At 42.1% G+C, this 26377-nt stretch overlaps 1 protein-coding gene across 5 annotated transcripts in view; it reads left to right on the forward strand.

Moving 5' to 3' along the window:
* Window positions 1-26377, forward strand: part of STYK1 (STY kinase 1) — a 54215-nt gene that overhangs the window by 9947 nt on the left and 17891 nt on the right. Inside the window, exons 2-4 of one of the 5 annotated variants that reach the window (XM_086404112.1) lie at window positions 601-643; window positions 25067-25185; window positions 25829-25963. In XM_086404112.1, the coding sequence (XP_086260238.1) occupies window positions 25122-25185; window positions 25829-25963 (199 nt within the window). In that variant the 5' untranslated portion in view covers window positions 601-643; window positions 25067-25121. Of the gene's footprint in view, window positions 1-600; window positions 644-24802; window positions 25186-25828; window positions 25964-26377 lie in introns of those variants that run through there. The other 4 variants (XM_086404113.1, XM_086404111.1, XM_086404110.1 and 1 more) reach the window with 4 other exon arrangements.

Consider the following 26377-nt stretch of genomic DNA (forward strand, 5'->3'; position numbering starts at 1 on the left):
AGTCCCCAACCAGGAGTCAAACCCATCCCCACGTACACTGTAAGTGTGGGATCTTAGCCACAAAATTGCTACAGAAATCCCTCAATAAAGCCAATTCTTAGCAACTGAGTGATCATAGCAACTTGAAGACAGTGACTGAATGTTTTATACCTACAGTTTTATACTTTTATGGACTAAATTACTGGTAAGAATGATAAATGAGAAGAAATCCTGCTTTAAGTTTTTTTCTTATACAGCTGTTAACATCTTACACCTTCAGTCATAGTAAACTACCCTATTTTCACACACATAACAGTGTGTATATGCATAATATGTATTTTGTCAGTTAACAAAATACGTAGAAATACGGTGCTGTTTTCAGAGCATTGATCTAAATTACAGTTATTGTATGTATGTAATTCTGGGTTATGTTAGAATTCTACTAAGAAATTGTAGGGGATGCTAAAGTTTGAGGAAAAAAAGTGCCTCAAAGGTCAATTGTTGTTGTTTAGCTGCTCATTTGTATCCAACTCTGAGATCCCATGGACTATAGCCCACCAAGCTCCTCTGTCCATGGGGTCTGGTATGAATGCTGGAGCAAATTGCCATTTCCTTCTGCAGGGAATCTTCCTGACCCAGGGATCGAATCCGTGTCTCCTGCTTGGTAGGTGGATTCTTTACACTGAACCACATACACTGTGGCCATAGAAAAATCTCAATAATACATATATAATACTCATATTTGAAGTCTGTTAGCTTCCTGGAGAAAACTTCAAAATTATTAGGTTTCACCAGAGCATCAGTTTTGAATGATTTAACCAAATGGCCTGTCTTGTTGGGTACACATGGGCTGTTGTGTTGAACAACTCTGGGAGACACCATAGATGTTATATTCATATTATGCTGTCACCTGAATGATGAAAAATATTTGCCAAAGATGATAATTTGGAGTTTAGAGAAGATGACCCTAAGCAATTTCTTTTTTTTTTTTCTGATAGTAATCAGATTTCAAGACCCATTGTAGACCAAACTACCCTGAGTTTGTGTCCTTAGGATCCGCTTCTCCAAAGTCGCTTTTAAGTTGGATGGGGTCGGCTTAGCCCAGACAGAGCAAGTGTCCACTGCCCCTTGCTTAAGTGCTGTGTGATGCCCCACCAGCCAGAGCCCAAAGTCAGTGCTGCCTCAGACTAGTTAAAGGCTACAGCAGCGAGGAAGGGCTTGTTTATCTGAGTAGAAGTGACAGGCTAGGCTTGTGGTTCAAGGAAGGGGGCGGGGAGCTAAGGGAATGCTGAAAATCTGTCTTGACTGCCTTGCTTTCCATCAGATTTATAAGCAAACACCACAGATCCAACTAGTCTGGTTTGAAGCTGCTCTGCTACCTCCGTGGTCTTTCCCCATGGGTCCCAATTCCTGACCCCTTTAGTGTTCTTTGGGGCTCACCTCTTAGTATGAATCAAAATGAGTTTTGGTGGAGGAATAAATAAGCAGAATATTCACTGGAACATTCTTAAAGCCCTGCAGTGCCAGCAATGAAAATACAACTGGAATGTAAAGTCTCTTCAACCTCAGAAATGTATGCGGTAGATTTTCTGAGGTTAATTCAGACACATATACAACCCAAAGGCATGACAGGCAGAAGAAACTATGAAACTGTAGGCACATGGTGAATTCTAACAACTATGCTCATCTTCCTTATCCTCATCCGTACAAAACTGGATAAAAAGAGAACCAATACCCAGTCAGCCTTTTGAAGGGTGGAAAATTATAATGAAAGAGGACCAGATGGACATTCAAGGCACACAAGGCTAGTCTTAGCTCAAGTGCTAATTAGTTATTGGAAAAAACCTGAACCCTGCGCCTGTTTCCTCATCAGCTAGTTACGGAGGCTGCTGCTGCTGCTGCTAAGTCGCTTCAGTCGTGTCCAACTCTGTGCGACCCCATAGACAGCCTCCCACAAGGCTCCTCTGTCCCTGGGATTCTCCAGGCAAGAACACTGGAGTGGGTGTTACGGAGGCTAGGTTTGTTTAATTGCTTTCAAAAGGCTCTTCTGATTGTACATGTTTAGAATTCATTTGTGGAATTCATGTTGCATCTCATAAGAATAAGAAATGGAATAAGAAATGGAATGCAGGGTTGCTCTTTTTAGAGTTTCTTTAGCAGGGAGGTGTGTCTGAAGTGGCCCAGGAGACACAGTGCTGGTTTCTTCAATTACAGTGTGGGAACAGAATGATTTTTTGACACTGAGAATTTAACTTGGCATGTTTGCATCCCTTCTTTTATTTTTATTAATTAATTTTTATTGCAGTAGAATTGCTTCACAGTTTTGTGTTAGCTTCTACTGCATAGCAAGATGAATCAGCCATATATAAACCTATATTCCTTCTTGAGGCCCAAATAGTTCCCTTATCACTAAATGACCTCAAAGTCTCACCCTGTTTTTCTTGTCCTCACCCATGTTCATTAAGAGTAATAATGGATTCATGATCAGAAAGTCCCACATCCGATCAGATCTCTGATTTATTTTCTGACCCTAGATGAGTCACCTTTGTACTTAGACCTTATTTTCCACATGCACTATGAAGTTGTTAAAATGGTCATGGGTTGTCCTGAAGTGGCTTTCTTTCCTAAGACTGAAGATAACTTTGAAGAACACTCCAAGTTTTCAGGATTGGAAAAAAATGCAGATAAATGAAATGTGATTTTATCATTATCTGTAAAGCACCTCCTCTTCACCACCACTACCTTGATCTTTCTAGATCTCATCTTGGGCTGCTATTTTTTTCTTTTTTTTAAAAAAATATTTTTAATTGGAGGATCATTGCTTTACAATGTTTTGTTGGTTTCTGCCGTACAGCAACATGAATCAGCCATAAGTATACATATATCCTCTCATTCTTGAATCCCCTCACATCCATCCCTTTGGGTTGCTATCAAAATTATTTTTAACTGACTGACTTAACATGGGCTGGGAAATAGAGGCAAGCTGATTTAAAGGTATGAGCTTAGATTATCTACAAACAGAAGAGCAGTAAAGCTTTGATAGTATCAGCAGGCCACGGGTTGTGGGTTTATATAAATTCAGATAGTGTGTGAGATAAATCCTTCAGACAAAGTTCACTGAACCCTGGGAGAGGACTCTGAGTTGTGTGGTTTCACAGTGATATTAGGTGCTGCACCTTTGTGATTTTTATTTCAACATTAACTAAATAAATTTTGGGTGTCTGGGGAGCAGTGATTTCTGTAGGTAAGGTATATAAAAACTTGCAGGATCTTAGTTCCCTGACCAGGGATTGAACCTCAGCCCTTGGCAGTGAAAGCACTGAGTCCTAACCACTGAACCTCCAGGGAAGTCCCCAGAATTAATTATTTTAAAATGTACTACAAAGCTGCAGTGATTAAGGCCATGCACTATAGGCATAAGGAGAATCTGGACTTTAGACCCTAGGATCCCTGTTTTCAGGCCTCCAGCCTCAGGTTGAATTATAGTCCCAGATTTCCTGACCTTCCAACTTGCAGATGGCAGACTGTGGGGCTTCTCAGCCTCCATAGCCTTGCAAGCCAATTCCTATAATAAATTTCCATATATATATATATATATATATATATATATATATATCCTATTATATATAGGATAAATTTCCATATATATATATATATATATATATATATATATATCTCCTATTATATATAGGATAAATTTCCATATATATATATATATATATATATATATATATATATATATATATCTCCTATTGGTTGTTTCTCCAGAGAACCCTCATTAATACAATGGATGAAACTTGGAAACTTGCTAAAGCCAAACACAGAAGGTCACAGATTATATGATTCAATTTATATGAGATATCCAAAACAGACAAATCCATAAAGATGAGAGATAGATTAGTGATTGCTCAGGAGCTTGTGGTGGGGAGGTGGGCACTGGGAAGTGGCTGCTCTTGGTACAGGTTTTTATCTATTTATTTATTTATTTTTGGCTGCACTGGGTCTTCATTGCTACATGGGCTTTTCTCTAGTTGTGGCAATCGGGGGGCTTCGGGCTTCTAACTGCGGTGACTTCTCTTGTGGAGCACCGGCTCTAGGGTGCTCCAGCTTCAGTAGTTAGAGTGCGTAGGCTCAGTAGTTGCGGCTCCCAGGCTCTACAGCACAGGCTCAATAGTTGTAGTGTGTGGGCTTAGTTGTTCCTCTGCACGTGGGATCTTCCTGGACCAGGAATCAAACTGGTGTCTCCTGCATTGGCAGGCAGATTCTTTACCACTGTGCCACCAGGGAAGCCTCTAGGACAGGGTTTTTTTTTTAAAGGATGTGATGAAAATAGTCTAAAACTAGATAGCAGTGATGGTTGTACAACTTTGTGAATATACAAAAAAACCCACTAAATTGTACACATTAAAAGGGTGCATTTTATGCTTTGTAAACTTTATTTCCCAAAAAACCCACAAAAGCAATATTAAAGGCAATTTTAATTTTTTTTTAAATTATTTTTGAGAATCTGTTAGGGGAGCAGCGTACAGTGTAATGTAAAAGCACTGATTCTAAAACCACACAACCTGGGCTGAAGTTCCAAATCCCTGATTACTAGCTGTGTGATCTAGAGCAAGTTACTGAACTTCTCTGTGACACAGTTCCTTCATCTATATGTAGAGTGTTTAGAACAGTGCCTGACAGGTGGTGAGCAATGTATAAGTGTTTGTCGTTTTAACTATATGCCATAAAACGTACCAGGCAGTGGTGGGAAGCAGAAACCAGTGTCAAGAAAGCTGTGCTAATTTGTATCAGTTAAGGGTGGAGTCCAAAGTGGATTGCTTCACTTGGTTTATTGTCTGAACTCCGCTCTATGCTCACTCAGGGAAAGAGCCTGGGCTTATCCGGAAAGGAAGGAGATAATGTGGAATGCCTAAACTGAATCCTCTTACCTGGGTTCTGGAAAAAGGTCCAAAAATACATTGTGTGCTCAGTCATGTCTGACTCTTTGCTACCCCATGGACTGTAGCCCACTACAAAATTCCTCTGTCTGTGGAATTTTCCAAGCAAGACTACTGGAGTGGGTTGCCATTTCCTCCTCCAGGGGAATCTTCCTGACCCAGGGATCGAACCCAGGTCTCCCACATTGCAGGCAGATTCTTTACCACAGTGCCGCCTGGGAAGCTCAAATGGAGGAAACCAGAGCAAGGGATGGTGAACAGTACTTAATGTATTTTTGTTGTTCAGTTAAATAAATGTTAGGCAAAAATTCTGAGGGTTTTCCTCTTGAGCGTAGACACAAACCTCATGATTTTTGTTCTCTTATCCTGTCTTTGTTTTAATCTTTTTTTCTCTTTTTAAAAATATTTATTTTTATATATTTATTTGCCTGCATCAGGTTATAGTCGAGGCATGCAGGATTTTTAGTTGTGGCATGTGGGCTCAAACCTGGGCCCCCTACATTCGGAGTTTGGAGTCTTAGCCACTGGACCACCAGGGAAGTCCCATCTTTTGCTCTTTCATTTCAAAAATCAAGATCAAGCAAAATAAGATCAAGTAAAGTTCATGTCACTGCCACATTTTTATTCCCAGGATGCATCAACAACCCAGGAGGGTAGCAGGTGTTTCAAGAAATATTTGCATCACTTTGCTTTAAACTGCTTTCTGCATCTTTGTGAAGGTACACTTAAATTTCTTGATTTTCCTATGGATCTCAATTTACTTACAGCAAATAGAGATTCTAATAGAAGGACTGGTTTACATAGCCATTTTGAGGGAAAGATGCACGAGTACCTGCTTGGTTGTGTCCAACTCTGCGACTACAAGGACTGTAGCCCACCAGGCCCTTCTGTCCATGGACTCCTCCAGGCAAAATACTGGAATGAGCTTCCTATGCCAGGGGATCTTCCTGACCTAGGGATCAAACCATGGTCTCTTACGGCCCCTCCATTGCCCCAGGCAGAATTTTCACCACCATGCCATCTGAGAAGCCCCAGTGATATATGAAAGGAGAAAAAGTATGACTAGTAAATGATGGGGCAGTGAGCAGAGTTGTCTTGAAGTTCTCTGAAATATATAGACAGGGCTTAACAGATTCCCAGTTCTTACTATAGAAAAGCTTTACCTGTGGGAAGCCAGGATTCTTCAAAAGAGATGGCAGTGGGCATGTGTGTATGTGTGTATATATGTGTATGTGTATGTATGCATGTGTACATGTGTGTATATATGAGTTTGTATATGTATGTGTGTGTATATATGTGTATGTATGTGTATATGTCTGTGCATGTGTGTATATGTATATGTGTGTGTGTGTGTGTTTGGAGCAGAATAATTCTACCTTGGGTTTCTGAAATCCTTTTATTCTAAAACTTTAAAAGTCCTTTCACATGTTTTATCTCATTTATCAGAATGTCTCTGATTAGATACTACAAGGATAATGATAATCCATGATGTTATAGATTAGGAATTAAAACACAGGGAAGTGATAAAATTTGGTCAAAGAGAGAGAGACAGCAAGAGAGAGAGAGAGGATAATAAACATAGCAGCCAATCTAGAACTTTATTATTAAATTAGAGCCTGGTGGATTTCCTCTGTATTAAATAAGAAAGGTTTTTGATTATTATTATTAAATAATCAATGCAAAGAAACAGAGGAAAACAACAGAATGGGAAAGACTAGAGATCCCTTCAAGAAAATTAGAGATACCAAGGGAATATTTCATGCAAAGATGGGTTCAATAAAGGACAGAAATGGCATGGACCTAACAGAAGCATAAGATATTAAGAAGAGGTGGCAAGAATACCCAGAAGAACTGTACAAAAAAGATCTTCACGACCAAGATAATCACGATGGTGTGATCACTCATCTAGAGCCAGACATCCTGGAATTTGAAGTCAAGTGGGCCTTAGAAAGCATCACTACGAACAAAGCTAATGGAGGTGATGGAATTCCAGTTGAGCTATTTCAAATCCTGAAAGATGATGCTGTGAAAGTGCTGCAGTCAATATGCCAGCAAATTTGGAAAACTCAGCAGTGGCCACAGGAAAAAGTCAGTTTTCATTCCAATCCCAAAGAAAGGCAATGCCGAAGAATGCTCAAACTACCACACAATTGCACTCATCTCACAAGCTAGTAAAGTAATGCTCAAAATTCTCCAAGCCAGGCTTCAGCAGTACATGAACCATGAACTTCCAGATGTTCAAGCTGGTTTTAGAAAAGGCAGAGGAACCAGAGATCAAATTGCCAACATCCGCTGGATCATGGAAAAATCAAGAGAGTTCCAGAAAAACATCTATTTCTGCTTTATTGACTATGCCAAAGCCTTTGACTGTGTGGCTCACAATAAACTGTGAAAATTCTTCAAGAGATGGGAATACCAGACCACCTGACCTGCCTCCTGAGAAACCTATATGCAGGTCAGGAAGCAACAGTTAGAACTGGACATGGAACAACAGACTGGTTCCAAATAGGAAAAGGAGTACGTCAAGGCTGTATATTGTCACCCTGTTTATTTAACTTCTATGCAGAGTACATCATGAGAAACGCTGTGCTGGAAGAAGCACAAGCTGGAATCAAGATTGCCGGGAGAAATATCAAAAACCTCAGATATGCAGATGACACCACCCTTATGGCAGAAAGTGAAGAGGAACTCAAAAGCCTCTTGATGAAAGTGAAAGAGGAGAGTGAAAAAGTTGGCTTAAAGCTCAACATTCAGAAAAGGAAGATCATGGCATCTTGTCCCATCACTTCATGGGAAATAGATGGGGAAACAGTGTCAGACTTTATTTTTTGGGGCTCCAAAATCACTGCAGATGGTGACTGCAGCCATGAAATTAAAAGACGCTTACTCCTTGGAAGGAAAGTTATGACCAACCTAGATAGCATATTCAAAAGCAGAGGCATTACTTTGCCAAACAAGGTCCCTCTAGTCAAGGCTATGGTTTTTCCAGTGGTCATGTATGGATGTGAGAGTTGTACTGTGAAGAAAGCTGAGTGCTGAAGAATTGATGCTTTTGAACTGTGATGTTGGAGAAGACTCTTGAGAGTCTCTTGTACTGCAAGGAGATCCAATCAGTCCATTCTAAAAGAGATCAGTCCTGGGAGGCCTCAAATCAGATCAGTCGCTCAGTCGTGTCCGACTCTTTGCGACCCCATGAATCGCAGCATGCCAGGCCTCCCTGTCCATCACCAACTCCCAGAGTTCACTCAGACTCACGTCCATCAAGTCAGTGATGCCATCCAGCCATTTCGTCCTTTGTCGTCCCCTTCTCCTGCCCCCAATCCCTCCCAGCATCAGAGTCTTTTCCAATGAGTCAACTCTTCACATGAGGTGGCCAAAGTACTGGAGTTTCAGCTTCAGCATCATTCCTTCCAAAGAAATCCCGGGGCTGATCTCCTTCAGAATGGACTGGTTGGATCTCCTTGTAGTCCAAGGGAATCTCAAGAGTCTTCTCCAACACCACAGTTCAAAAGCATCAATTCTTTGGCTCTCAGCCTTCTTCACAGTCCAACTCTCATATCCATACATGACCACAGGAAAAACCGTAGCCTTGACTAGACGAACCTTTGTTGGCAAAGTAATGTCTGCTTTTGAACATGCTATCTAGGTTGGTCATAACTTGCCTTCCAAGGAGTAAGCATCTTTTAATTTCATGGCTGCAGTCACCATCTGCAGTGATTTTGGAGCCCCCAAAAATAAAGTCTGACACTGTTTCCACTGTTTCCCCATCTATTTCCCATGAAGTGGTGGGACCGGATGCCATGATCTTCGTTTTCTGAATGTTAAGCTTTAAGCCAACTTTTTCACTCTCCACTTTCACTTTCATCAAGAGGCTTTTGAGTTCCTCTTCACTTTCTGCCATAAGGGTGGTGTCATCTGCATATCTGAGCTTATTGATATTTCTCCCGGCAATCTTGAATCCAGTTTGTGTTTCTTCCAGTCCAGCATTTCTCATGATGTACTTTGCATATAAGTTAAATAAACAGGATGACAATATACAGCCTTGACGAACTCCTTTTCCTATTTGGAACCAGTCTGTTGTTCCATGTCCAGTTCTAACTGTTGCTTCCTGACCTGCATACAAATTTCTCAAGAGGCAGATCAGGGAGGCCTGGTGTGCTGCAATTCAATGGGTTGCAAAGAGTCAGACATGACTGAGCGACTGAACTGAACTGAAATAAGAAAGGAAGGTGATGAGGGTTTAAGGCAAAGTTCCTGAAATTGGCTCCATGTTGGAATTAACTTTTGGAGCTTTAACAGATCCCAGGACTCGGCTCCCATTCCCAAGACTGTTTCTTGATTCTGACTTAATTGATGCATCATCTTGGGCTTTGAAACTTTTACAAAGTTTCTTTGACCTCACTGGTTTTATTTATTTTTATTTTTTTAAATTATTATTATTTTATTTATTTATTTATTTTTACTTTACAATATTGTATTGGTTTTGCCATACATCAACATGCATCTGCCACAGGTGTACATGTGTTCCCCATCCTGAACCCCCATCCCACCTCCCTCCCCATACCATCCCTCTGGTTCATCCCAGCACACCAGCCCCAAGGTTCCTGTATCCTGCATTGAACCTGGACTGGTGATTCATTTCTTATATGATATTATACATGTTTTAATGCCATTCTCCCAAATCATACCCCACCCCAACTCTCCCACAGAGTCCAAAAGACTGTTCTATACATCTGTGTCTCTTTTGCTGTCTCGCATACAGGGTTATCATTACCATCTTTCTAAATTCCATATATATGCATTGCTGCTGCTACTGCTGCTGAGTCACTTCAGTCGTGTCCAACTCTGTGCGACCCCATAGACGGCAGCCCACCAGGCTCCCCTGCCCCTGGGATTCTCCAGGCAAGAACACTGGAGTGGGTTGCCATTTCCTTCTCCAATGCAGGAAAGTGAAAGTGAAAGTGAAGTCGCTCAGTCATGCCTGACTCTTAGCGACCCCATGGACTGCAGCCTACCAGGTTACTCCATCCATGGGATTTTCCAGGCAAGAGTACTGGAATGGGGTGCCATTGCCTTCTCCTAATATATGTGTTAGTATGCTGTATTGGCGTTTTTCTTTCTGGCTTACTTCACTCTGTATAATAGGCTCCAGTTTCATCCACCTCATTAGAACTGATTCAAATGTATTCTTTTAATGGCTGAGTAATACTCCATTGTGTATTTGTACTACAGCTTTCTTATCCATTAATCTGCTGATGGAGACCTCACTGGTTTTAAATTTGGGGGGTTAGAGTGTAAAAAAGGAAATCTGAAATCTGTTTTATTTACTTTTATTCTGAGTATATGATATATAAATTTAAAACCATGAAGTAATTTATAAAAGAGAGCAGGAGAGTTGAAAATTTAACATTTATAAAAACCAGGTACTTCTCAGAAGGAAGGTGAGAAAATTATAGTAGAAGCCTAGGTAATATTTACTGTAAGGATATTTTTAATTTATTTGGCTGTGTCAGGTCTCTGGTGCAGCATGTGAACTCTTAGCTGTGGCATGTGGATCTAGTTCCTTGACTAGAGACTGAACCCAGACACCCTGCATTGGAAGTGCAGAGTCTCAGCCACTGGACCACCAGGGAAGTCCCTTCTGCAAACCAGGGAAGCCCATATTAAATTTAAATTTCAGGAAGCAATTTTCTTATTCCCTTGATCCATAGACATTTAAGTATTCTAATTGTGGTATTATGTCATTATAGTAATACTGCCTATGATGAAAATCTTATCCAAAAGGAGAAATCATTTGTAGATATCATAATTTGAAGAATAATAGTAGTAATTGTTATGGGAGTATTTTATTTCTATAATTATTATAGGCATAATTAGTAATAATTATTATTTGTTATGTGCTAGGTATTGTTCTAAGTATCATTTAATTCTTACAGTGACTAGTGGAGATAGATAATACTATAAACTCAGTTTAACAGATGAAAAAAATGAGATTGCTCAAGAGAACACAGCTCATTAATGGCAGAAACGGGTATATTGGAGTTCTCCTGGTGGCTCAACAGTGAAGAATACTCCTGCCAATGCAGGAGACAGGGGTTCGATCCCTGGGTTGGGAAGATCCCCTGGAGTATGGACTGGCAACCCATTCCAGTATTCCTAACTGAGAAATCCCACAGACAGAGGAGTCTGGTGGGCTACAGTTCATGGTTGCAGAGTCAGACATGACTGAGCAATTAACCAACAACAATATGGGTATATTGGGTTTCAAAATTCATTAGGCTATACTTCTGAGACTTGTCATAAAAATACTGAAAGGTAGCCAAAGCCTAGGGGTATGCCTTTTGGGTCTTTATTGTGGACGATATAAATGACTTCAAGCAAAGACACATCTGTAAACAAAGCACCTTTCTCATGCATGTAAGTTCAGAGCGGGAAGCACAGCTGAGGTGGGGCCACTGTGGGGCTGCACTGAGGCTATATTAAGATAACAAGCCAGTAGAGTTGTTCACTGCTATTTAATAAAATACACACCTACGGACTTTCATCATCCACACCCACATTCATGAACACACACAGTGGTTCTGCATTTTTTGCTCACTGAATTTATTTTCCAACTATCCTCCATTATCCTGCCAAGAAAGGTCTGTCTAGTCAAAACTATGTTTTTTCCAGTAGTCATGTATGGATGTGAGAGTTGGACTATAAAGAAAACTGAGCGCTGAAGAATTGATGCTTTTGAACTGTGATGTTGAACAAGACTCTTGAGAGTCCCTTGGACTGCAAGGAGATCCAACCAGTCCATCCTAAAGAAAATCAATCCTGAATGTTCACTGGAAGGACTGATGCTGAAGCTGAAACTCCAATAATTTGGCCACCTGATGTGAAAAATTGACTCATTGGAAGACACTGATGCTGGGACAGATTGAAAGCAGGAGAAGGGGATGACAGAGGAAGAGATGGTTGGATGGCATCACTGACTTAATGGAGATGAGTTTGAGTAAACTCCGGAAGTTGGTGATGGACCAGGAGGCCTGGTGTGCTGTGGACCATGGGGTTGCAAAAAGTCGGACACGACTAAGCTAAATGTAGGAGACCTGAGTTTGATTCCTGGGTTGGGAAGATCCCTGGTTTGGGAAGATCCCCTGGAGAAGGAAAGAGCAATACTAAGGAAGTCATTCGGCACTTTCATTATATGGTGCCTGTGTTAGAGGAAATGGAATATATCCACATTTATGCCACTGCTTTGAAGGAAAGCCACACTGTCTTGAGATAATCCTGATGGGGCAGTAGAAATTAGAGTTAGAGACTGTCAGGTAGAATGTGTTATTTAGGAACACTGAGTTGAAACCTTTGGTCTGAAAAGTAATTATGTCTACATAATTATATAAAAGTAATTAGGTATCCAAAAGTAATTATGTATACAAAGTAAACACACAGAGGAAGGTGTAACTATTACATTACCTTTTTTTTTTTTTAACTTTAGAAGCTTTATTACTTGCCTTTTTAGCATCAGGTTTTTTTTTTTTTTTTTAATTTTAATTGGAGGAGAATTACTTTACAGTATTGTGGTGGTTTTTGCCATAATATTTACTGGAGTATAGTTGCTTTACAATGTGTTTTTTTCTGCTGCACAGCAAAGTGAATCAGCTAGAGGTATACATATATCCCCCCTTTTTTTGGATTGTCTTCCCATTTAGGTCACCACAGAGCACTGAGTAGAGTTCCCTGTGCTGTACAATAAGTTAATGTTAGTTGTATATTTTATACATAGTGGTTTATAGAAGCCAGTCTCAATTTCCCAATTTCATCCCAGCCCTTCCCCCCCGACCCCCAACCCGGTGTCTGTTTGTTCTCTATTTCCATGTCTCTATTTCTGCTTTGCAGATATGTTCATCTGTACTATTTTTCTAGATTCCACATATATGCTTTAATAAACAATGCATTTTTCTCTTTCTGACTTGGCTTTGTGTGACAGTCTCTAGGTCCATATTAGTCTCTTCAAATGGCACAGTTTGTTCCTTTGAAGAACTTTTTCACATTCTCATTAATTCTCACTAGAATCCTCTGAGGTAAGTGCTCATGATAATCTCAGATTAAAGATTAGAAAACCAAGACGTTAGAAGATTGAGATAAATCTATCCTGCGTCCCTGACCTTGGTCCCTGTGTTCTTTCTACTTGCCACAGTTGGATGGAGATGATATATTAACTTTGTTTCCAAAAGTTTCAACTTAGCTTTCTCCCAGGTAGAAAACACAATGCCATCAGCAAGCAATTCGGACTGTGGCCCACTAGGTTCCTCAATCTATGGGATTTCTTAGGCAAGAATACTGGAGTGGGTTGCCATTCCTGTCTCCAGGGGATCTTCCTGACCCAGGGATCGAACTCAAGTCTCCTGCATTAGCAGATGGATTCTTTACCATGGAGCCACCCGGGGAAGCTCTTCTGATTACCCCATAGGAAATTACAGGCAGAGGTAGTGACAGGAATGAAAACTGGTGGGGCTACCATGATGTGGGTCGCAAGATGCAGTTGCAAGCGAGCCTTCAGAATTAGAGAGTTGAGGGGGAGAGACTAGGTATGTGGACTTAGCTGGCCTGCCCCTTTTCTGGTGTTATTCACTTCCTCCTGCTGTCTGTAATTCTTTACTGTCCGCAGGAGAGAAGCAGGTGTCCTGGCCCCAAAATTAGGATGAGAAGGAATGACAAGGTCAGGTGATATGCTCAGTGAATCACCTACCAACACAGAACTAGAAATTGAAACCTCTGCCTCTGTAATCATTGCACCAGGGTCAGTGCTGACGCTCCCCATCCAAGCATCTCATCCTCTGTCATTCCCTTCTCCTGCCACCTTCAATCTTTCCCAGCATCAGGGTCTTTTCCAATGAGTCAGTTCTTTGCATCAGGTGGCCGAAGTATTGGAGTTTCAGCTTCAGCATCAGTCCTTCCAATGAATATTCAGGACTGATTTCCTTTAGGATGGACTGGTTGGATTTCCTTGCACAATGAGACAGTGATGTTTTCCCACAGGTGCCTATTTCATCTTGCCAGGCCTTTATTATTGTTTCCCTGAAATTCCCTTCTATATCTAGAGTCCTTAGGAGGACACACCCTGTGTGACACAGCATTTAGGTTACAACGCAGCTGAGCTGACTCCCTGATTGTGCCTGCCTGGGTCTGGGACTCATTTATTAGAGAATGAGAAACTGTACGTGTGTGTGTGTGTATGTGTGTTCCTGCAATCTTTTGCAGACTGCATTTTTTTCTGCCTTTTTCTCTGCAGAGGGCTGTGGGCTAGAAAGACAGGACAACAAAACAGATCTCCTTGCTTAGGAGGGGGAAACTGCCAAAAGATATTTAAAGTTCCATGTGAACTAAAAAAAAAGATACACAACTTGAGAGCTTTGAGTTAAGTTTTATTGGGGCAAAATGAAGACTGCAGCCTGGGAGGCAGCATCTCAGATAGCTCTGAGAGACTGCTCCAAAGCGGCAGTGGGAGAAAGTAAATAGGTTTTGGTGAAGGGGGAGTTCAATACCATGAAGCACTCATTTTACAAAAGGTTTTTTGTTAGTTGTGAGGATCTGATGTCACCCTGAAGGAATTTAGTGCTTCTCTAGATATGAGGGCTTCCCTTGTGGCTCAGACGGTAAAGCATCTGCCCACAATGTGGGAGACCTGGGTTCAATCCCTGGGTCGGGAAGTTCCCCTGGAGAAGGAAATGGCAACCCACTCCAGTATTCTTGCCTGGAAAATCCCATGGACGGAAGAGCCCGGTAGGCTACAGTCCATGGGGTCACAAAGAGTTGGACACAACTGAGCGACTTCACTTCACTTCACTTCTAGATATGAGGAGATGCAAGGATTGAGATCATAAAATCTGTTCCTAAAAGCATCCAACTATCTAAAGACCTGTCACACCAGATTCCCTGGAGCACAGAGTGCCTCCCTCCACCCTGAACTCCCTCAGGGGTTGTTGAAGGTCAACACTTACAGCAGCATGGGCTTCAATCTCCGTAGAGGCAGATGGCAAATGCCTTTGTTGTTCAGTCTTGGCAGTGCTCTTGGTAAGTGCCAATTTGTAGTTGACACCCGGAAGCCCCTTTTTTAAAAGAAAAAAACAAGCGGGGTGAACAGCTAAGTGGGGACTGGTCCTTGGAAATGTAGTGTGACTGATAGCGGTGGAAGCCAGGCGTGTGAAACAAGCCCCCAGCAGCAGGTACAGGCTTCTTTGGTGTGTCCATCAGGTAGGAAAAAGTGAACACAGATGGGTCAGAGCAGCTCTGTGCTGAGAGCAGGCGGTGGTTGTGTGTTCTTGGCTTTTCTTTCTTATCAGTAACCCTTATTCTGTGCTTGGGGTGCAGCATTAAAGAATCTGCCTGCAGTGCAGAAAATGCTGGTTCAACCCCTGGCTTGGGAAGATCCCCTGGAGAAGGCAACTCACTCCAATGTTCTTGCCTGGGGAATCCCATAGACAGAGGAACCTGGCGGGCTATAGTCCATGGGATCTCAAAGAGCAGGGCATGATTTAGCATCCGAACAACAACAGTAATCCCAGGAAGAGAAAATAGCCAGCATATATTTTAAGATATATTATTTTTGGACTTTTGAGGTTTGCATATAGTAGATGGAGGATGTTATGAAATCAGGAATGTCATAAGTAAAATGATAATTATAATAAAAACCTCTTGAATTTATATAACACTTGAAAGGACATAAAATGTGTTCATGTTGGTAATGATATTTTAAATCTGATGCCATTTGATTTCCCTAGGTGTCCCAGGGCTCCCTATCTTGGGTTCCATTTCTTTCCCTATGGAGCGAGGTTTCAGGAGGAGCCAAGATAAAGTTTAGAACTTCTCATCTCTACTGTCTATCACATGTATTTCAGGAATTCCCAAAGACATGAAAAGTCCTGACTTAAAGGAAGCAAGAAAAGCTGATAAGGCTCTTACTGTCAAAAGAATTTGTTTGAATGTGGTCAGGACTTTCAGGCAGCATGACGGAGCCTCTTTTTTTTTTTTTTTTTTTACGGTTCAAAGGGCATTTCAAGCCCCAGGTCTCTAGGAGGAGGGTAAAGATCAGAAGAGTCACAATCCTTCCTATCTGAGAAGAACCGGAGGGTGAATGATGTGCTGGTAACTCCTCTGCTCTCCACCTCATCACCAGGAGATATCACTGGGCAGAAGGGCGGGTTATCTGTGCAGGTCTCTGGGCTTAAAGAGAGCCGCCGCTCAGTGAGCTCTTCTGTCCGTTTGTCCTCTCCGGAGCAGGCGTCAGGAGAGTGATGGAGCCTGAGGCTCTCTGATACCTGGCAGGGCGTCTTGAAGTCTTGAATGATTTGTATGCTCTGTCCCCTCGGGGTTCTGGCCCCTTCCTGACTCCCTACCCCAACCCCTCTGGAGCTCACAGTGGAAGTCTGAATTCAGGTCCTTCTCCCTAAAACGGAAGATAGCAATAGGCTTGGGCTCAGATCCAGGAAAATGAACAAACAAAACAAGTGATCCCGGATTCCATCATTTGGTGAGTACTGGAAGCAAATTTGGGCTTCCCTGGTGACTCAGATGGCAAAGAATCTGCCTGCAATGCAAGAGACCTGGGTTTGATCCCTGGGTTGGGAAGATCTCCTAGAGAAGGAAATGGCAACCCACTCCAGTACTCTTGCCTGGGAAATTGCTTGGACCCAGGAAGCAAATTCTGATTTATACTTATTTTCCAAATGCATTCTGAAGACAGACATGCACACATGCTCCTAGGTAACAGGGAAGAACACCGAGGCAGATTCTGCTCACACATTCTTTCCAACTTATGGTGTATTTGTTGAAGTTTAGTTTCAGCATTGTGGTTTCCGTGATTGCTTTGGATTTTGACATAACTCCTTCGTGATACTATGTGTCTTGTCCATTTGAGTTACAAGGACATACATGTCACGAAGCAGGTTAAAGAACACTGGGTTTGTAGTAAAGGGTTGAGGCCTGGGGAATTCCCTGGTGGTCCAGTGGCTAGGACTCTGTACTTTCACTGCTGAGGGTCTGGGAACTAAGATCCTGCGAGCAGGATGGCCAAAAGGAAAACAAAACAAAACAAAAAAACTACATATGAAACCTTTCTTGGAAGTTTACTTACTTGCTGTTTTTGTTTTCAACCCAGGCTAATTCAGAACTTAATCTCTCTGAACCTCAGTTTCCTCCTAGTGTGAAAGTGCCCAGCATGATACATGCACTTTGTACTTCATCAGTATGCTGGCCCTGAAAACAGGAAGGACTGCTCAGTTAAAGTAAGCAGTAAGATAAAGTAACTCTGGAATCCTCTAGATTTGAGCAGTTCTCTTCTGTCTTGATTTCAACTTAATATGGTCACTCTATTTATTAAGTGAATTATTTTTGGCTAGAAAGCTTGGGGTGAGGGTGATGCGGAAGAGACGGGAAGGCTGAACGACTGAACCAGAAGGCAGATGGTCCCCATCTCAGGGTGTCATCTCCGTATATTTTATCTTCCTCACTTTGGATCTTTTTGTCTTCTGCCCCTTGCCTTCACAGGTGGCACTATTGGTAAAGAACTCATCTGCCAGTGCAAGAGACAAAAGAGATTGAGTTCTATCTCTGGGTTGGGAAGATTGTCTGGAGGAGGGCAGGGCAACCCACTGCAGTATTCTTGCCAAGGAAATCCCATGGATAGAGGAGCCGGGTGGGCTATAGTCCATAGGCTCACAAAGAGTCTGATACAACTGAAGTCACTTAGCCTGCACACACATCTTCTGCCCCATAGCCCACAGCTGTTAATAACATCCTTAGCTCAGTGCGGTCACTTGTCTATAGGCCACAGGTCATTTGTCTGTATGGAAAGAATGTATTTGGCAGAACCACTTGTGTTGAAATGTGGGTGGTAAGCTTGAGGGCGAGGCTGGCATAACAGATTTAACCCCTTATGAGGTGGAACCAGGTGTCATACGGTCTGTTAAGGAATTTCTCACAACATGTAGGCAGACAGAGTACAGGAGCATGTGTTGAATTTTTAAAGTTCTATTCGTACATATATTTTGGTAAGAAGAGTTTCTTCTGGACATTCATGAGTGAGTTGCTGATTGTATCTGTGACATTACTGTACGAACTGAACAGAAATGTCCCCAGTGAGAGTTGTGTTATTGTTGAAAATAAACTGTCTCTGCATGTAATAAAACAGATATGCATTGCACTTGGATTGTTAAGTATGTATGCGTTGGGAGAATTAATATGAATGTTTAGTTCAATATCACTTGTGATTATTAACTTTTATGGTCTCTAGACTATAGTCTTGCAAACATTTGGGGTGGATTTCACTTCCCATTTTACTCTCACTCTCTTTCTATTTGTATCTCCTTCATAGCTCTATTCCTCCCTTTAGAGGAGGGAGTTTTTCCCTTCAAGGGGGGAATTTTTTTTTTTTTTGGCTATTTCACACAGCATATGAGATCTTAGTTCCCAGAACAGGGATTGAATTCGTGTCCTCTGCGTTAGAAGATAGCTTTTAAAAAAAAGTAATTAAGGTAATTTATGTATTTTTGACTGTGTTGGGTCTTTGTGCTATGCAGGCTTTTCTCTAGTTGCAGCAAGTAGGGGCTACTCCTTGGTTGTGGTGTGTGGGCTTCTTTCCCACTGTGGTGGCTTCTCTTGTTGCAGAGCACAGGCTTTAGGTGTGCGGGCTCAGTAGTTGTAGCTCCTGGCTGTAGAGGACAGGCTCCATCGTTGTGCGCACAGGCTTAGTGGCTCCGAGGCCTATAGGATCAAACCAGTGTCTCCTGCATTGGCAGGCAGGTGCTTTATCACTGAGCCACGAGGGCAGCTCCCTCCCTACCCTGCTTCCCACCCCCCATGGTGGAAGGTGGATTCTTAACCACTGGACCCCCAGGGAAGTCCCAAACTACACTTTTTAATATGCTAATAGAAGGTCAGAAGTAAATGAAAAGAGAAAAAACAAAGAAGGATAACCACAAATGCAGTAATGTTGTTTTGATTAGAGTCCTGCCTGGGAGATTTGACACCATAGGTATGTATAAACTGTAGGCAGGCTATGTACATATTTTCCAATCATCAAATACAGTTATCAGAATTAACAGTTTCACAGCCTCACTGGACCCTTGATTCCTGCATTTAGCAATACATGGCACTGAAGAGAGAGCTTGAAGTCTTCCAGTTCTTTATTCATTGTCTGAATTTGTATAAAAGTGAAGTTAGGGATTTCCCTGGTGGTCCAGTGGCTAAGACTCAGCATTCCAGTGCAGGGGGTCCAGGTTTGATCCCTGGTCAGGGAACTAGATCCCACATGCCACAACCAAAGATCCTGAGTGCCACAACTAAGACCTGGAGCAGCCAAATAAATATTAAAAAATGAAATTAAATGTTTTGTTTAGAAAAGAAATGAGAAACAGTCAAAGAAAACTAGACCAGCTTAACCTACTACAGTATTCGTGCCTGGAGAATTCCATGGACAGTGGAGGGTGGCGGGCTATAGTCCATGGGGTCACAAAGAGTCAGACACGACTGAGCGACTAACACTTTCATTTTCAACGACTGTGGGGGAGATAAAGTTTTCCCCCATAAACCGCTGACCACTGTTGTTCAGACGGGTGCTGTCAACCTTTACTAGAGCCCTGGAGCTGGAGTCGTGGATGGGAGGGGAGCCTTTAAAAATAATTTAAGAGGCAATGGCATGAAAGCATAAGGCATATAGGAGTGTTTTATATCCCTAAGGATTTTACAGTCTGATTAAGAGATGAAGCATTAGCCAACATTTTTCTTTTAACATAGTGAGATATAGTTGAAGGAGACAGAGTTGGTCACAGATTTAGAACATTCTTCTAATAGTCAGGTCAGTTAGAATTGGACTCATAGGAAGGGTCATCCCAGGAGGTTTTGGCATCCAGCTATACCTCTTCTTAGCTTGACACAGAATGGGCAAGCGGTCAGGTGATCATTGAATATTGTTTAGTCGCTAAGTCGTGTCTCACTCTTTGTGGCCCCATGGACTGTAGCCCACCAGGCTCCTCTGTCCATGGGATTCTCCAGGCAAGAATACTGGAATGTGTTGCCATTTTTTGCTTCATGGGATCTTCCCAACCCTGGGATCGAACCTGCATCTCTTGCACTGGCAAGCAGATTCTTTACCACTGAACCACCAGGGAATTTATATATTAGTATTCAGAGAGAATGGCAGAGACAAAAATGATGTAGAGAGAAATATTATTGTTACAAGTGAATATAAGAATTTTATGATCTGAATGCTTTGGTAGGCTCTATGTGGTAAGGTTTCCTGTAGGCTTTCATGGATATATGAGTATGCCAGGTGTGCATTCTTTAAAAATTATATACATTTATTTGGTATAGTATAGATTTCTCTGGCCAAAGTGTAATCATTGGAAAGAGCTTACTGTACAAACACCTGGAAAACAATTTATTTATTCATTTAAAAATATTTGTTTATTTGGCTTCACCAGGTCTTCACCAATGTCACCAAGTTGTGGCACATGGAACCTTTAGTTGTGGCAAGCAAACTTAGTTGTGGCATATGGGATCTAGCTCTCTGACCAGGGAATGAACCTGCACCCCCTGCATTGGAATGTGGTCTTAAGTCCCTTTAGGTAGGAATTTAGAGCTGTGATTCTTTGGATAGCCTCTCTAGTCCCACCAATTCATGGCATCCTAAGAAATTTATACCAACTCAGGACAGTAAAAAAAAAAAAAAAAAAGACACTGGGTTCTAACTTTGAGAGCCACAGAAAAAAAAAGTGGTGCTCTACAGTCTGTGTAATTATCCAGATATGAGAAAGATCAGTAGTGGGCTTCTATTATCTTATATATGGCATGTCTGGCCAGCCTCTAGGAAGCATGTATTGTCCAACCTGTTCTAGAACTGATTTTCTTAGAGACACAACATTAAGTGGTATCTCCCAATCATACACAGATTCTAATTATCCTCTCAAGGCCACGGAACTGTAAATGCTATTGATAGCAAATGAGACTGGTATACTGAAAATTCCAAAATATCATTGAAAGGAATGAAGCAAGAACAGAATAAATGGAAAAACATCCCATAGGAAGTAGAAAGACTTAATATTGTTAAGAGGACAATATTCCCAAGTTGATAGATACAGTCAATGTAGTCTTTGGCAAAATTCCAGATGGCCCTTTTTTTAGGGATGGCCAGGTTGGCACCCCACTCCAGCACTCTTGCCTGGAGAGTCCCATGGACGGAGGAGCCTGGTAGGCTGCAGTCCATGGGGTCACGGAGAGTCAGACACGACTGAAGCGACTTAGCAGCAGCAGCAGCAGCAACAGGTTGATTCTAAAATTCATTTAAAAAGGAACACAAGGGATTGAAAGTATCCAGAACAATCTTCAAAAAGAGAACAAAGCTGTAGGACACAGTTAATAATTTGCATTTTTTTTGAGGGGAGGCCACACTGAGCAGCTTATAGGATCTTAGTTCCCTGACTAGGGATTGAATCCAGACCCTTGGCAGTGAAATGCTGAGTCTTAACTACTGGACCACCAGGGAATCCCCATAACTTAATTATTTTAAAACATACTACAAAGCTTCAGTGATTAAGACCGTGCGATGATGGCATAAGGAAAATCTGGAGTTCCGACGCTATAACCCCTGTTTTCTGGCCTCCAGCTTCAGGTTGAATTACGGTCTCAGATTTCCTGGTTTTCAACTTGCAGGTGGAAGATTGTAGGACTTATCAGCCTCCATAGCCTTGTGAGCAAATTCCTATTTTGTCATGGTCTTTACAGACCGGGACCTGGGGACTGGAGTCAATGAAAAGAAGGATGTGGGGGACCCAAGTCTCAAGTGAAACAAGAGTACTTTATTTGCAGAAACGCATGCTTATATATCTTCAATAAAATAATTACTCAGCCATTAAAAAGAATGAAATTCCACCAGTTGCAACAAAATGGATAGTCCTTTAAGTAGAAGGTAACTGAAGAGAGTCACTGAAGGGAGTCCAAGCAGGTGCTCTTTCCTATGATCTAATATATATACATATATATCTTTCTTTATATATCTTATTGGACTTCCATGATGGCTCAGTGGTAAAGTATCTGCCTGCCAGTGAAGGAGAGGCAGGTTCAATCTCTGGGTGAGGATGATCCTCTGGAGAAGGAAATGGCAAACCACTCCAGTATTCTCGCCTGGGAAATTCCCATGGAAAGAGGAGCCTGGTGGGCTATAGTCCATGGGGTCTCAAAGAGTCGGACATGACTTAGTGACTAAACAACAACAGAATATAGGTTTATCTCCTTGCTCCAGTGTCCAGTTTCATCGGATTGCTACTTGTTATTAAGCTGTGTCTTTAAATTCTGTGCTGTGTGTGCTGGACTAAGTCACTCAGTTGTGTCCAACTCCTTGCAACCCCATCAACTGTAGCCTGCCAGGCTTCTCTGTCCAAGGGATTCTCCAGGCAAGAATACTGGAGTGGGTTGCCATTTCCTTCTCCAGGGGATCTTCCTGACCCAGGGAATGAACCCAGGTCTCCCACATTGCAGGCAGACGCTTTAACCTCTGAGCTACCAGGGAAGCTCACAAAGGGCTGATCAAATAAAACTGATTGTGAGAACCTTGCTCTGGAAATGACATAGAAGGTCACGTTGCATCCAAAGGTGAATGCTCTGTGTAAGTGTGACGTCTAAGTGAAAGGGTATGAGCGTGGACTTGGGTCTTTGGACATAGGTGTGCGTGGCTATGTGTTGTCATTAGGGGTTTCCACCCTGAGCAATTCTATGTGGGGACACATACACAGGACTTTATGTTTTGTGCTCAAGCATGTGTCAGTGGGTGTGTAGTTTGGTTTCTGGGCAGAGCTCACGAGCTGGAGCTGCCACCTTCCCCTTTCTTTCTCCTGTGTGTGGTAAGAGAGGTACTCACAGGACTGACTTCCCAGAGTCAAACTCGTTTAACTGGCTGCTCCCTGAATAAAAATAATTACCTCTGATAATGCACCGAAAAGGAAGTAAGTGGAAAGGAAAATAAGAATCAGAATGACGTTTTCAAATTATGTTTGATTGTCCTGGCTGAGCTAACATTTTATTTTTAGGACCTTGTTCTCTCCACCCTTTTTCAAGGCTTGCTGTTTCTTACAGAGTGTTTTCCCTTTCATGTGGTCTTGTGGAATTGTGGGAACTCTCACCTTGCCTTTTTGCCTCACAAACTAGATCAGAGGGACTTTGCTATCTTACAATTCATTAACTTCATAGATCCCTCAGTATGTGCAAACCCACAGATAAGACGATCAAACTTTCCTTTTCTCTCTGGGATGTTCCTCCTAGCTACTCCTCTGTTGACTTAGGCTTCTGTCAACCAGTCACACACCTGTCTGTCGTCTGAGTTGTAAGGAAATTGTTTAATTTTCATTCCCTCAGACAAACTCATGGAGCTCCAGGAAGAGTGAAAAGAAGATTCAACTGGCTGGGACGTTTCTTTGCATATTTGTTTCCAGAACTGAGACACTCTGCCTCGATAGGATATTAGTGGTTATTAGTATCAATAATAGGGCTTCCTAGGTGGCGCTAGAGGTAAAGAACCCACCTGCTAATGCAGGAGAAGTAAGAGAAGTGGGTTCGATCCCTGGGTCGGGAAGATCCCCTGGAGGAGCGCATGGCAACCCACTCCAGTATTCTTGCCTGGAGAATCCCATGGACAGAAGAGAGCCTGCAGGGCTTCAGTCCATAGGGTGCCACAGAGTCAGACGCAACTGAAGTGAATTAGCACATATGCAAGCAGTATCAATAAGAAAGCAAAACATGTGATGTAACAGAAGGGAGCATAAGATGACTAATGTCATACTGTACAATATAGTATAATATCATATAAGCTACAATTCTGATTTTCTAAATTTTACCTTGTGATTAAATCTTTACAGAACTAGGTCACCTGTTTAGAGTGGGAAATCACCATATTTGTTTCAGACCAATCAGAATTAAAGACTTTGGCTTTGCTGGCCACAGAATTATGTTAACCAAGGGCAAAATTAAGTTTTTACATATATGGAAGAGTGGCAACCACCAGTTCTCTTCAGAAAGAAAGAACTGGGTTTTTGGAAATATGTGCTGATAATATGGCATTAGATCTGGAGGAGGGCATGGCAACCCACTCCAGTATTCTTGCCCGGAGAATCTTCTTGAACAGAGGAGTCTGGCAGGCTATAATCCATGGAGTCACCAAGAGTTGGAAATGACTAAGCGACTAAATGCCGCATATGCTGATGGTGTAGAGTATAACCATAAAAAGAATCTCTGGCCAGGTTAACAAGACACCGGTAACTATATACTACTTGAAGGGGAATTGGGAACTGGATAGATGGAGAAGGACAGGGTAGAAAAAATATTTTCATGGTATACCATTTTGTAGTTTTATTTTTGAATCATGAATATATTTACTTTTTGTTTAAAAAAAAAATGAAGAGAGCTTAGCACTGACACTTTCTTTAACCCATACCCTGGTAAGAATGAGTGTCTGTATCTATCTTTATATGAAGAACAGAGGAAGCTTCGAGAGCTGCAAAACTAAATAGTTTTATTCATAGCTGCTGTCTGTTCATTAGTAGTGTGAATGCAGTGCGGGGTGGGGGTGGGGGGTGGGGTGGGGTGGGTATGTCAGAGAAGGAAAGCAAGTGTGTAACTCATCTCTCTTGAAATCCACCAACTATTTGTTCATGGTCTGAATTAGGTTTGTATAAAAATGAAATTAAGTGTTTTGTTTAAAAAATTAGGAGATACACAGAAAAAGAAAATTAGACCTGCTTAAGGACTGCTAGGGAGATAAATCTTTCCCACATCTGTTCCCATGAACCACAATTTTATATCATTTGTGAACTTGACCATCAGAGCAGGAGTCTAGGGCAGGAGGGGAGCCTTTAAAATAATTTTAGAAACAACGGCATGAAAGGATCAGACCAGATCAAGGCTGGATTAGCTGTATAAAATGAAAATGGCAGGAAGAAACAATTTCTTCCCGTTCGAATATCAGATAGATAGATAGAGATGAATTGGTGGCTCAGAGAGTTCCAGCTAGCCAGATACTTAATAACCAGTGATCGGGAGAGGTGTTTTAAAGTTCTGTGTGTGCTCCATTTTATTTTTGTCAAAACAACTCAAGCCTTGGGAATCATTTTCAGTGGTGCTCTGTGCGTCCTCAAGGGGTCAAGCGCTGGAGTGGACCACTGCGTTGTGATGGGAAAGGAGAGGGGCGTGATGCGGATGCTGTTGGAATGCAGTCTCAGTGACAAGCTGTGTAGTAAGTACAGGTGATACAGAGATCCGTCCTCTGATTTTTGATGGAGATTAACATCTGAAGAGGGCTTCAGAATAAGGCTTCCCAGGTGGCGCTAGAGGTAAACAATCCACCTGCCACAGCAGGAGACGTAAGAGACACGGGTTTGATCCCCGGGTTGGGAAGATTCCCTTGAGAAGGGCATGACAAACTCACTCCAGTATTCTTGCCTGGAGAATCCCATGGACAGAGGAGCCTGGCAGGCTACAGTCCATAGGGTCGCACAGAGTCAGACACAACTAAAGTGACTTAGCATGCACGCACAAGATCTGAAGAGATTCTGGAAGAAAGATCATTTGATTTCTAATAAAATGAAGAGAGTGGTGAGAAAGGAATTGGTGTTAGGGACCATTTTCTTTGAAGGAGGGGGGCAGGGTAGGGGAGAGTGGCAATGGGAGATAAAGATGTACTGCACTTTCATCTCAGCAGGAAAAATGAGAGAGGAGGCACAGGGCTGGGCTGAGAAACAGGGGCATAGGGATTCAGATCAGGGAGCTGATCAGAAGGAAGAGATAATCATGTCACATACGGTGAGCTGAAGACTCAGGGGAGGGGGAGTCCGGTTCGGGGCCTTCTTCAATCTCTTCTTGCTTGATCTCCTACCTAGTTATCCGGGAACAGCAGTATGAAATCATCATCATCCCAACCCTCCTAGTTGGTACCTTCCTCATCCTCCTTGGTGTCATCCTGTGGCTTTTTATCAGAGGACAGAGAGCCCAACAGCAGTCTCCAGGACCTCGAGGTAAGACTCAAACAGGCTGGGCAGTGACTTGGGAAAGATGGAGATGGTAGGAAAGAAGACCCAACCTTCAGTGAGCTCAAATCTCAAGGACTCTGATGAGATAGATGGTATGGGTCCCCTCCTGTGGAGTTGAGAGCAACAGGTGAGCCTTTCTTAGGAATGTCATGAGTTGAAATTCAATATATGAATTTCATATATTTATATAACAAGAAATTTCAGAATTTCTTGTTAGCTGAAAGAAGAGAAGGCAAGAGAGGCCTCATGTAACCTCTTTCTGTTTTCTTTGTCCTATTGCACCATCAAATCTTTGGCCATGTGAGTGTCTAAGGACTGGGGAGGAAGCCTGGGGATAAAGCCAAAGGCTTTGTAATGAGTTTCGAAGGATGACACTTTACTCTATAATACATTTCACCT

This window comes from Bos grunniens, chromosome 5 (genome assembly GCF_055505025.1).
Source record: "Bos grunniens cultivar Pamir isolate PY7600 chromosome 5, Bosgru_T2T1.0, whole genome shotgun sequence".
Lineage (NCBI taxonomy): Eukaryota > Metazoa > Chordata > Mammalia > Artiodactyla > Bovidae > Bos > Bos grunniens.